General features: G+C 54.7%; 1 protein-coding gene across 5 annotated transcripts in view; it reads left to right on the top strand.

Annotated features, from left to right (window-relative positions):
• Positions 1 to 13,196, top strand: part of LOC100193261 (uncharacterized) — a 48,258-nt gene that overhangs the window by 21,608 nt on the left and 13,454 nt on the right. For all 5 annotated transcript variants that reach the window (XR_004851737.1, XM_035961288.1, XM_035961286.1 and 2 more), the window contains 5 exons: positions 3,543 to 3,614; positions 3,849 to 3,896; positions 3,980 to 4,057; positions 7,730 to 7,849; positions 7,961 to 8,066. Coding sequence is in view for 4 of the 5 variants with exons in the window: in XM_035961288.1 (XP_035817181.1) it covers positions 3,543 to 3,614; positions 3,849 to 3,896; positions 3,980 to 4,057; positions 7,730 to 7,849; positions 7,961 to 8,066 (424 nt within the window). In the remaining variant the exon portion in view is untranslated. The remainder of the gene's footprint in view (positions 1 to 3,542; positions 3,615 to 3,848; positions 3,897 to 3,979; positions 4,058 to 7,729; positions 7,850 to 7,960; positions 8,067 to 13,196) is intronic.

Below are 13,196 nucleotides of genomic sequence, written 5' to 3'. Positions count from 1 at the left end.
TCTCTTGCAACAGGGACCGGGAAAGGGGGATACCCCGAAAAGGATCCTTCCCCGTGAAGGAATCAGGCTCCGAGCCTCCCTACTGATCAGAGGTTCGAAGGCTGGCCCCCCGAAGGGTTCGACAGCCGCCTCAGATCGCGTGGGCCCTACACCCACTACCGGTCAGAGGTTCGAAGGCCGGCCCCCCGAAGGGTTCCACGGCCGCCTCAGGCTACTCGGGCTCCACGCCCATTACTGATCAGGGGTTCGAAGGCTGGCCCCCGAAGGGTTCACAGCCGCCTCAGACGCCGAGCGAGGGATGACCATGGTTACGTTCGATACATAACCAAGGCTCGGGCTGCGCTCCCGAGGTACCCTAGGACATTTCCGAGACCCGCGGGAGCGATCTTGTAACAGAATCCCATCAGAGGGAGGCATCGAGCCCTCGGACCCCGTCGCCAGGGGACCAGGTCCGGCAGATCACCCGCAGGTACTTTTGGGCGTGCCTCTGGGCCCCTAGCCGACCCCTAACGAACGGGGCACGGACGTCCACTCGGATTACCCGCTTGCAGCTCACCGGAGACACCATGTTCGGCGTCCATCGAGGGCAACATGGCGCTTTCCCCCCTCCTCCTTGCGGAAAGGCGACGCAGGGGCGTATGTAAAAAAGTCGAGTCTGTCCCTGATCGTCCTCTCGCCCTGTGCAGAGGCTCGGGGGCTGCTCTCGCAAACCCGGCTCCGGCCGAACCGTTGACAACGTCAACATACCAGCCCGAGAACTTGGGACCCGACCGTACACCCGGGCTACGGCCAGCTCGCATGAGGGAACAACCAGACCAGCCGAAGCATTGCGCAAGGCATTAAGACCTCGAAGGAGTGAAACCACTCCTCCGAGGCCTCGGGGGTTACACCCGGCGGGTGCGCTCGCGCGCACCCACCGGAACAAAATGCAACCGAGAAAGGCTGGTCCCCTTGCAAAAAAGTGCGACGAAAGCCTCCAAGCGAGTGCTAGCACTCCCTTCGAGGCTCGGGGGCTACTGTCGGGGACCATAATTAGGGGTACCCTCAAGACTCCTAATTCTCAGCTGGTAACCCCCATCAGCATAAAGCTGCTAAGGCCTGATGGGTGCGATTAAGTCAGGGATCGGTCCATTCGAGCGACTTGATCACGCCTCGCCCGAGCCTAGCCTCGGACAAGGGCAGCCGACCCCGGAGGATTTCCGTCTCGCCCGAGGCCCCCCTCCGATGGCGAACATATTTCCGGCTCGCCCAAGGCCCTGCCTTCGCTAAGAAGCAACCCTGACTAAATCGCCGCACCGACCGACCAAATCGCAGGAGCATTTAACGCAAAGGTGGCCTGACACCTTTATCCTGACGCGCGCCCCCCGGCAGAGCCGAAGTGACCGCCGTCACTTCGCCGCTCCACTGACCGGCCTGACAGAAGGACAGCGCCGCCTGCTCCACTCCGACTGCAGTGCCGCTTGACAGAGTGAGACTGACAAGCAGTCAGGCCCTGCCAAAGGCACCATAGGAAGCTCCGCTCCGCCCGACCCAGGGCTCGGACTCGGGCTAAGCCCCGGAAGACGGCGAACTCCGCTCCGCCCGACCCAGGGCTCGGACTCGGGCTAAGTCCCGGAAGACGGCGAACTCCGCTCCGCCCGACTCAGGGCTCGGACTCGGGCTAAGCCCCGGAAGACGGCGAACTCCGCTCCGCCCGACCCAGGGCTCGGACTCGGGCTAAGTCCCGAAAGACGGCGAACTCCGCTTCGCCCGACTCAGGGCTCGGACTCGGGCTAAGCCCTGGAAGACGGCGAACTCCGCTCCGCCCGACCCACCCAGGGCTCGGACTCGGGCTAAGTCCCGGAAGACGGCGAACTCCGCTCCGCCCGACTCAGGGCTCGGACTCGGGCTAAGCCCCGGAAGACGGCGAACTCCGCTCCGCCCGACCCAGGGCTCGGACTCGGGCTCAGCCCCAGAAGACGACGAACTCCGCTTCGACCGACCCCAGGGCTCGGACTCCGCCCTGGCCTCAGCCGACGACCTCCGCCTCGCCCGACCCAGGGGCTCGGACTCGGCCTCGGCCACGGAAGACAGACTCGACCTCGGCTTCGGAGGAGCCTCCACATCGCCCAACCTAGGGCGCAGGCCAGCCACGTCAACAGGAGGCACCATCATCACCCTACCCCGAGCTGACTCGGGCCGCAGGGAACCAGACCGGCGTCCCATCTGGCTAGCTCCGCCAGATAGGCAATAATGGCGCCCCGCATGCTCTGTGACGACGGCGGCTCTCAGCCCCCTTACGGAAGCAAGAGGACGTCAGCAAGGACCCAACCGCTCCGACAGCTGTCCCTCCGCCAGGCTCCATCGCTCCTCCGACGGCCACGACATCACACCAGCTGGGTGCCAAAATCTCTCCGGCTGCCACGACGGCATGTACTTAGGGCGCTAACTCTCCCCCGCTAGACACGTAGCACTCTGCTACACCCCATTGTACACCTGGATCCTCTCCTTACGCCTATAAAAGGAAGGACCAGGGCCCTCTTAGAGAGGGTTGGCCGCGCGGGGACGAGGACGAGACAGGCGCTCGCTTGGAAGCCGCTCGCTCCCTCACCCGCGTGGACGCTTGTAACCCACTACTGCAAGCGCACCCGACCTGGGCGCGGGACGAACACGAAGACCGCGGAATTCCCACCTCTCTCACGCCGGCCTCCGGCCGCCTCGCTTCTCCCCCCTTCGCGCTCGTCCTCGCGCTCGACCCATCTGGGCTGGGGCACGCGGCGACACTCACTCGTCGGCCCGAGGGACCCCTCGGTCTCGAAACGCCGACAGGCCCTAAGCCCATTAGCTAGGTCATTAGGGTTAGGTTAACCACCTCTATATAATGAGAGGTGGGGGGTCATTAGAAAGCAGGCAAGAATAATAGATCTAGTTTTACCAAAGGGCCTCCTATGGGAGGGCGAGTACTGTATATATATTGTCAAATATCCGTGTAATATTTTCCGAAGCTAAGTATTTGTCTAGATTAGCTAAAGACTCGGCAAGAGTTGCAGAAATGGTACATGTTCAGATGAGATACTATGCTAAACAAGCTAGCTGAAATATATTTTTGCTAGTAGTTTGGTGCTCTCTGCTGTTTCATCCTTGAATAACTGTGCCTTTGCCTTCTAAGGACTTGGAGTTTGGCCATATTTTACCTCATTGATTTGGAAATTTATTTAAAATAGATTTAAGTTTAGACGTTTCTTGTGATCCTTCCGTTTGTTAGTAGTGGGGTTTGCAGTAGCATCAAACAGAAGTTGGTAGTACATTGGCATTTGATTTGTACTCGGCAGAATAAATCACAATTAGGAGCCCAGCAAAGAAACATGATGTGTGCCCAGAAATCTGAATGTATTTATTCCAAATAATTACACATCAACACAGTCAATCCTGTTTTGATTCATTCAGCGAGTAGTTGTAGTGTTTTTCAAATGATTATGTAGACATTCTGAATTTGCATGTGATCTCTCACACCAAACATTTCTCAAGTTTGAACTGAAACTGGATATTGCTATTCTCTTCAGATGGTTGACAAGTTAGATCAGGGATTGGTGCCAGCTGAACTTGGGCCACTGGATTACAAAGGACTGTACAATGTAATGAGCACTGCTGTTTCTTTTTTCGTCTCTTTGAAGGGCTTACATCAGCGTTGTGACATGCTTTTACTATATTATATTAAAAATAAAGTAAACAAATAAATGCAGAATTAATCTATTCAGAAACAGAAAAAAGGTCCGCCCACCAAGCCGTGTCTCTTTTGACTTGTGGAACTTTTGTCCTTGTCCACTTCTGCTATGTAATAAACGAAGTTTGGTATACCTTTTTTTCAGGCTGTTTCCAAAGCACTTTTTCGAGCACATGTAGAAGGCCAACTTAAGGTACTCTTAGGTTAATCATATTATAATTATGATATATGACTATTACCTTTTTCTGAAAACTTCTTTAGCTGGTTGAAATGTAGAGAGAAATAATGGCTGAGCCTGATCGGTTTGTAGAGCCTGATCCAGAACTTCCTTTAGCTCTTCTTGATCAAAAAGAGGTTAGCACAGTTCCACCTTATTATTAGAGATATGTATAGTCTAGAGATATGTATGTACTTTACTTATACTCTAAGTTGTATCTTGATTATATATATGAAAGTCACCCCTCCAAGGTTTTAAAGTCGGCTAGTCGTCTCTAGTCGCCTGAGCACTGATAAGGTGACTAATCACGATTAGTCGTCGATTTGCTCGATTAGTCGAGCCTAGTTGACTCCTAGTCGTCCACCTATAACAGGACAATATATATATAGTTGTAGCAGGACTGCAATTGCTTTATCTTTGATGGAAGAACCAGCTGCAACATCAGATGAAGCTGATGCAACTGATTCACGCGTGGCATGAATCGTACCAGTGCCACTGCCATCGTTCTGGGGCTGGGGCAACACAGATTCTACGAAGATGACTTGAACATTATTACACCGCCTCCTATTCTCATCTGCAGCGGCACAACAATTAAGCGAAGCACAACTCAAGAGGAGACCAAGGCGGGCACAATACTGCTCAATAAGTGAACAGTGTCTGAAGAGGTGCTCATCTTGGTCTCTGAATTCTGAACAGAGGAGTGGTCGCCTGGTCGGGGTTTAATAGAGGAGGATGAGCACACGTTGGAGGGGGGCCTCTGCAGACTGCAACGACCGCACGTAGAGGGGGCACAACTGACGCTCGAGCAGAGGGCTGTCGGAGCAGAGCAGGGCGGCAGGAGAGGAGAGTGGCGGCGCTGGAGAAGGGGTGGCGGTGCAGGAGAAGGGCGCACGTGTGAGCGCGACTGTGCACTGCGTAATGCGTGCACTGTATTGGTACAAGTAGGGAAAAACAATGTTTGTGCTGTACAGGTGGTGGGCCAGCCCATGTAATAGAGACCGGATTAGTGGCCCAAAACAGGCATAACCGGTCGACCATTACACCTAGTCGAAGACTAATTGCGATTAGTTGGCGACTAGGACGACTAATCGCTTCCTAGTCGCTCTAGTCGAGTTGGAGACCCTAATCGAGCTCCCTCTAGCGATAAGGCTGACTAATTGTGACTATTCACGATTAGTTGGACGACTTTAAAACCTTGCACCCCCTCCCTTAAAGGGTGTGAGGTGTTATCTTTATCTTGTACATAGTATCGAGGCTTGGGTTCTCTCTCTCTCTCTGTTTGCTCTAGCTTCTCTTCCGGTCGGTGATCCCATGGCCATGCGACTTCCCCACAATTGACATCTTCGTGCGTGCCTCCTCTTCGCCCCTTCGCACGTCACCCTCTCCCGTGCAACGCATCTCTGTGCGTGCCTCCTCTCTCCTTGCATGTTCAACACACGTGCATCCTCTTTCCTGCATGCCGCCTCGCGCGCGTGAGCTCTGTTGTCACGCGACCTTTATTCCTATGCACACCATGCTCCGTGCATGCTTCCTTTGCCCGCGCCGGTCTCCCGTGACATCGACCAATTCCTCTACCTCCTGTGTTGGTCCTCTACCTCCACAGTAGCTAGCTTGGCACGGGCAAGGTATCCTTGGGCCATCTCCATAGGCTTATACACAATTCTCTCCTTCTATGGTAGTTTGGCAGCAATCTGCCCCCTACCTGGACGCTCGGAGCCCCTCATGTTGGCGGTCGAGATTTGATAGGTCTCATCGCCGCCCTCAACCACATACCTCTTTAAAGTGCCAACCCCTTAGTGCTTGACATTGGTGCTATGTCCCATAGTATTGTCCTCAGATGGTATATTACTCACTCCCCTCCCTCCCTCTGCGTCATCTCTCACTGTGGGCAATGGTCACTTCATTCCTGTTATCAGTCGTGGCACTTCCATTCTGTCCACAGCCGCCACTTCTTTTTTACCTCAGCAATGTCCTTGTTGCCCCTGCTCTTGCGCACAATCTTCTTTCTGTTTGTCAGTTTTACACGTGATAATAACTGTTCCATTGAATTTGATGTTTCTGTTTTTTGTCAAAGACCCATCAACGTGATGTGTGATCCTTCATAATAACAGTGGAGACCTGTGCACCATCTCACTAGCCTCCCTATCCACCATTGCTAATTGCACCATTGCTGTCTCATCCTCTTTATGTTATCACCGCTCATTGTTCCAAAAGGTGGTGTTGGGCGCTCACCTAGGCGCGCTTCAGTGCTGGGCGGAGGGTAACTCCTTGCCTAGGGGTGTAAGCGGAGAATAGGCGATGTGCCACTAGATCCAAAGCCGTGCCACCGGATCCATTGTCAGCCTGCTTCCTCTAGTCTTCCCTCCTCCCCCGCTAGTCATGCATCGTCATATGTGCGTCCCTTTGAAGAAGGGAGGGGGGCAGAAAGGAAAGGCATGGCGTGGGGCACACACGGCAGTACACAAATGCTGAGATGATGTCCAACACCGCGGTGAAGTTTGACACGTCTTTCTTTATGTATAAAGAGCAAGATGATGTCTCCTACCTGCTGCTTTACGTCGACGACATTGTACTTGTACTGTCAGCGTCCTCTCTTGTTCCACTGCAGCGCATCACTCTTTGTCTTAGCTCTGAGTTCGCCATGACTGACCTTGGCACTTTCTTGGCATCTCCATCACACGCTCCTATGGCTTGCTCCTGTAATAGTGACAATATGTGGTTGATCTGCTCCAGCGGGCCAGCATGGTTGACTGTCACCCCACGACGACTCCAGTAGTCCAGTTAACTCTCGGTTTAAGCTGTCTGTGATTGACGGCGACTTTGTTGCTGACCCCTTGGAGTACCTTAGTCTAGCTGGCGCTATGCAGTGCAGTACCTCACACTGACTTTGACTGAACTTGCCTACACCATTGGACAAGTCTGCCTCTTCATGCACAACCCACGTGAGTCCCATCTTACCCTGATCAAGCGCATCTTGCGCTATGTGAAGGGCACCCTCGACGCCAGTCTCCACCTAGGCATAGGTGCGGTGTCATCCATCCCTGCCTACTCCGATGCCGATTGGGCAGGCTGCTTGGATTTCCAATGTTCTACCATGAGCTTCTGCATCTTCCTCAAGGACAACTTGGTCTCCTGGCCTTTAGAGCGGACTACAATGCCTTGTTACCGCGTTCTACCTCGGGCTTTTGCATCTTCCTCGGCGACAACTTGGTCTCGTGGTCTTCAAAGCGGACTACAGTGTCCCGTTCCAGTGCAGAGCTGAGTATTGGGCTGCTGCGGCTGCAGTTGCCAGATATTGCTGGCTGCGACGATTGCTTTAGGAGTTTCACGTCTCGATTCCTTCGGCGACAATTGTCTATTGTGACAACGCCAGTGCAATCTATATGACCGCCAAACTGGTTTATCATCATCGCACGAAGGCGAAGCACATTGAGATTGAAATCCACTTCATCCGTAAAAAGGTTGCTTTGTGGCACCTTCGAGTGCTACATGTCCCTTCTGCACATCAGTTCATGGACATCATGACTTAGGGACTGTCTGTACAGTTGTTTAGTGACTTTCAGTCCAGTCTATGCGTCCAATTCTCTCCAGCTGTGAATGCGGGACGGGTATTAGAGATATGTATAGTCTAGAGATATGTATGTACTTGTACTTCAAGGTGTATTTTGACTATACACATGAAAGTCACCCTTTCTATAACGAGTGTGAGGTGTTCTCTTAATCTTCTACATTTATGGTGCTGTATGATCAATTCAGTGTAATAGAACCATTGTGCTGATATGCTGGCTTTTCCTCCAACAAACTATCAGGCTGGAAAAAAGTTGCTTCTCATTACTAATTCAGATTTCCATTATACAAACAAAATGATGAATCATGCATTCAATCGCTTTCTTCCTAATGATGTGGGATGGAGAGATCTGTTTGAAATGGTAAGTTTTTATCTCTCCCTTATACCAGTTTTGTAGAAGTGTCTGTTTGGCAGTCATTGCTTACAACACACTGGAAACTTCATTAATATCCATTAATTCTTTTTACTATAGGTTATAGTCTCTGCAAGGAAGCCAGAATTTTTCCAGCTTTCACATCCATTGTATGAGGTTGTAACAGATGATGGACTGATGCGTCCCTGTTTTAAAGTAAATTCAGGTCAGATTCTTCATGGTTCACGCCATTACTGTTGTGAACCAGTAACTCATAGAACCTCTAATAATTCTTTTTCTGTCACTGTGAATGAACATGTTTCGTTCCAAACTGTGAATATGTATTATACTCTAGCATTATGTCCACCTCTGTTGTGTGTGGACCACCCTGTCGCGTCGTACCTGTGTGCTGCCGCAGACTGTCCCTAGCTCATCACTAGGGAGATGGAGAAACAGAGGAGGCGTGCCACGGCCAAGCTCGATGCAGCCCCTAGCTGGCAATTTAAGGGCCTGCTTGGTTGGGGTGGCCCAACTCAGCCTGGCTGCTTTTGGAAGCCCGGCTAAAGATTGGAAGGTGCCAACAGGGCTAGGCTGTGCTGTTTCGTTTCATTTCTGAGGTCGTCCCGGCTGAGTGAAGAATCTGATTGGTTGCCTGAGTGAGAAAGAAGCCAAACAAATAAAAGCATATTTTATATAGCAACTGAGATCTAGTTTTGTTCCTAAAAATATCAGAAACACAAAAGTAAAATCGGTTTCTTAATTGGATGCATTAATCAAGAGATATAACAAGAAAACTAATTAAAATTAGGTCTTGATTTCTGTGCCCAGCCTGAGTTCATACAACCAAAATGGCCTTTCCTCATCAGCCTGGCCCCAGGACACTGTTTGCATCAGATCAGCCTGTCCCAATAGGAGATATAGGCAACCGAACAGTAGGGTGGGTGGCTGAGTTTGGCCTGGCCGGGGGTCCTGCCTGTAAGTAGAGGGACTCTAACTCTCATCAAGAGGATGACACTATGAGTTGGGACAATTTTTTTGTTTATTTCCTCAAACACTACACAATGCCATACCCTTAGAGGGGTTGGGGACACATATTTATAGCCCTAGGGGCTGCACTACCACACCTTCTCACACACACTACACAACAGGATTGTCTTCTTGATGCTAAAGAGACTATGGAGGACAGTCAAAAGCGACTGTTGTCCTCTAGATGCTAAAGCGACTACAGAGGACAGTCAAAAAGCGACTGCTGTCCTCTAGATGCTAAAGAGACTACAGAGGACAGTCAAGCTGTCCTCTAGATGCTAAAGGACTACAGAGGACAGTCAAAAGAAGGTTGTCCTCTAGATGCTCAAGACTTATTCCATCATTCTCCCCCTAAGTCTTGGGCGTTGTCTTGTGAGAAAGTTGGGCCATCCCGGACCTGGAGCAAAGCTCAACAAACTTGATCTTCCCAAGGGGCTTGGTGAGCAGGTCTGCAAGCTGATCCTTGGTGTTGATGTAGCGCGCCTTGATGCTCCCTTCTGCCAAGCAATCTCGGATGAAGTGGTATCTCAGCCGGATGTGCTTGCTCCGTTCATGGAACACGGGGTTCTTGGCCAATGCCAGAGCGGACTGGCTGTCCACCCTGAGTTCCACCGCTCCAGTGTCTCTCCCGAGGAGATCACCGAGCAGTCGAGCCAGCCAGAGAGCCTGAGTCGAAGCAGTGGACGCCGCTATGTACTCGGCCTCGCAACTGGACATGGCCACCACCTGCTGCTTGACCGACTGCCAGCTAATGAGGCACTTGCCGAGGAGGAAGAGGATCCCGCTTGTGCTCTTGCTAGTGTCGATGTCACCGGCGTGGTCGCCGTCGCTGTACCCGACAAGGTGTGCCTCCCCAGGGCACCTCGGGTAGTAGAGACCGTGGTCGAGAGTCCCCACAACATAGCGGATGATCCTCTTCACAGCCTGCTCATGCTCCGTCGTCGGTCGCTGCAAGAACCGACTAACGTAGCCGACTGAGTATGCCAAGTCAGGCCGTGTGTGGACGAGGTAGCGAAGGCTCCCCACAAGACGCCGGTACCGTGTAGCATCCACCTCCTCCGTCGTGCTGTCGCGACTCAACTTCAGCCTCTCCTCCATCGGAGTGAGAGCTGGGTTGCAGTCGGTGAGCCCAGCTAGCTCAACAATGCGCTTGGCGTAGGTGGTCTGGCGAAGTGTGATCCCGAAGTCTCCCTGGTGCACCTCAATCCCCAGGTAGAAGGAGAGATGCCCCAGGTCACTCATTTGGAAGGTGGCCTTCATCTCTTCCTTGAACGCTGCCACCTCTGCATCCTTGGCGCCGGTGATCACCAAGTCGTCGACGTAGACACCCACCAGCAGGGCACTTCCTCCATTGCCCCGCCGATAGATGGCCGCCTCGTGCGGGCTTGGCGTGAAACCCATTCCTTCGAGCGTGGAATCCAGCTTGGCATTCCACGCCCTCGGTGCCTGTCGCAGGCCATAGAGAGCCTTGCGCAGGCGCAACACCTTGCCCTCCTTGCCAGGGATCGCAAAACCTGGCGGCTGGTGTACATAGACCTCCTCCTTTAAGTCGCCGTTAAGAAACGCAAACTTGACATCCATGTGATGAACATGCCAGCCCTTCAGGGCTGCCAGCGCGAGGAGGAGTCGCACGGATTCCATCCGTGCTACAGGGGCGAAGGCATCGTCGAAGTCGATCCCCTCCTGCTGCAAGAAATCGCGTGCCACCAAGCGAGCCTTATGCTTGACGATGGCGCCGGCTTCATCCCTCTTCAGTTTGAACACCCACTTAAGGGTGATCGCGCGATGACCATGAGGGAGATCAGCGAGCTCCCAAGTGCGGTTCGTCTCAACCACGTCCATCTCCGACTGCATCGCGGCACACCAAGCCGCATGTTTCTCGGCCTCCGCGAAAGACCGAGGCTCACCGTCGTCACATGCAAGATGCAACTCTCCTGCCAGAATGCGAGACGCAGGGCCCGGCACCGACAGGTCGATGAGAAGGCCCTCCACCCTTCGATACCGCAACGGCTCGCCGTCGTAGCACGCGTCGACGCGCTCCTCGTCGCGGGAGAGCGGGGTCACGAGCTCCACTGGGTCGTGCTCGACACGAGCTGGTGTCGGAGAGGACGTTCCCGGAGAGGGTACCGTCGGTGCTGGAGTACGTGGTGGCGAAGAGCTCGGTGTAGCCGGAGTCGTGGCTGGAGTGCGTGGTGGTGAAGAGCTCGTTGTAGCCGGAGCTGGAGAGCGTGGCGCTGGAGTCGGTGGAGACTTGGGGGCTGGGGTAGACCTGCTCGGAGAAGAATTGCCTACTCCCCCAGCTCCCTCAAAGTGGACGTACTCGATGGTGAAGTCGTCGTACGTCAGAGTCGTGCCGTCGTCCACCGCCTTGTCCCACGCCCATCCTCGCCCTTCGTCGAACACTACGTCGCGCCGTGCGCACACGCTGTGTTTTCCTGGGTCAAGGATGCGGTAGGCCTTCGAGCCCTCCGCGTAGCCAATGAACACCCCCGGGGTGCTCCTGTCGTCGAGCTTGCCGATGTGGCCAAGCTCCTTGGTGAACGCGAGGCAGCCGAAGACCCGTAGGTGAGAGACCGCCGGCTTGCGCCCATGCCAAGCCTCGTACGGTGTCATCCCGTTGAGTGCCTTGGTGGGCGAGCGGTTGAGGATGTAGACCGCTGTCACCACCGCCTCTCCCCAGAAGACAGCTGGCATTCCTCTCTGCTTGAGGAGAGCCCGAGCCATCCCCACAACCGTCTGGTTGCGTCGCTCGACGCCGCCGTTCTGCTGCGGGCTGTACGGCGCGGAGTAGTGGCGCAGAACGCCCTCATCCGCGCAGTACGACGCGAACTCAGCCGTCGTGAATTCGCCGCCGTTGTCGGTGCGCAGCACGCGCAGCTTGCGGCCGCACTCCGCCTTCGCAGCGACCTGCACACGCCTGATGGCGTTCGCAGCCTCTCCCTTGCTGCCAAGGATCATCACCCACATGTAGCGGGAGAGATCGTCGACGAGCAGCAAGAAGTAGCGTCGTCCTCCTGGTGTGGCTGGTGTCACCGGGCCACACAAGTCCCCATGCACGAGCTCGAGCCTCTCCTTGGCTCGGAAGCTCGACTGCTGGGGAAAGGAGAGCCGTCTCTGCTTTGTCAACACGCAGACATCGCAGAATTGCTCCACATGGTCAAGGCACGGCAGGCCTCGTACCATCTCCTTGGCACTGAGCCGCTTCAGGGCCTCGAAGTTAAGGTGCCCGAAGCGCTCGTGCCACTGCCATGCCCCGTCGTCTCGACGAGCAGCAAGGCAGCAAGGTTGTGCCACCTTCACATTGAGGATGTATAGCCGATTTGGACTCCTGCGTACCTTGGCAAGAAGGCGACGAGAGGGGTCCCAGATCCTCATGACTCCGTGCTCGACCTCCACGCGCGAACCATTCTCATCCAGCTGTCCCAAGCTGATGATAGAGTTCCTTAACGCGGGGATGTAGTAGACTCCGGTGAGCAGCCTGTGCTCACCAGATGCGGCGGTGAAGACGACTGAGCCGACGCCCTTGATCTCTACGCCGGAGGCGTCCCCAAACTTGACGGAGCCTCGGACGCTAGAGTCAAGCTCGGTGAAGAACTCCCGTCGGCCGGTCATGTGATGAGTGGCGCCGGTGTCGAGGCACCACCCTTCGATCATGTCCTTGTTGGAGACGTCGCCGAGGAAAGCGCGTGCTTTCGACTCATCAAGGTGGAGGAGTGCCGGTGCCGCTGGAGATATCTCGATGCTTGCATGTGCCAGGAGCAGGGCCTCCTCCTCCGCCTCCGCCTGTGCGACGTTGGCCTGACCACGTCGTGGCTGCCGACAGTCCCTGGCCCAGTGGCCAAGCTTGCCGCAGTTGTGACAGCCGTCGTCTCGTGCCGGCTTCTTGTTGCCGACGGCGCCGCCTTGGGCACCGCCCTCAGCATGTCCTCGCGCCCCGGCCTGGGCGCCTCCACGCGCCTTGCGCGGCTTGCCGCGTTTGCGGCCTCGTGTCGAGGAGGACTCCCCCTTCTTCTGGTCACCCTGGCAGGCCTCCCACTGCTCCCGAGTGAGATGTAGCTTCCCGCCAATAGTGATAGGGCCAGAGGGAGCCTGTGGTTCGTCGCCGTCGACCACCTTGAGACGACCTATCGCCTCTTCGATCGTCATCGTGGAGAGGTCTAGCAGAGACTCGATCGAGCGAGCGATCTGCTTGTACTTCTCGGGGATGCAACAGAAGAGCTTCTCAACAGCTCTCTCCTCATCGTAGGTGTCGTCGCCGAACTGCACCATCTTCTGCAACAGAGTGTTGAGGCGGAGAGCAAAGTCATCAACATCCTCACCTGGCTTGAAG

Source organism: Zea mays, chromosome 8 (assembly GCF_902167145.1).
Source record: "Zea mays cultivar B73 chromosome 8, Zm-B73-REFERENCE-NAM-5.0, whole genome shotgun sequence".
Taxonomy (NCBI): Eukaryota; Viridiplantae; Streptophyta; class Magnoliopsida; order Poales; family Poaceae; genus Zea; species Zea mays.
The sequence above is the reverse complement of the archived record's forward strand: the minus strand, read 5'-3'. Positions and strand labels throughout refer to the sequence as shown.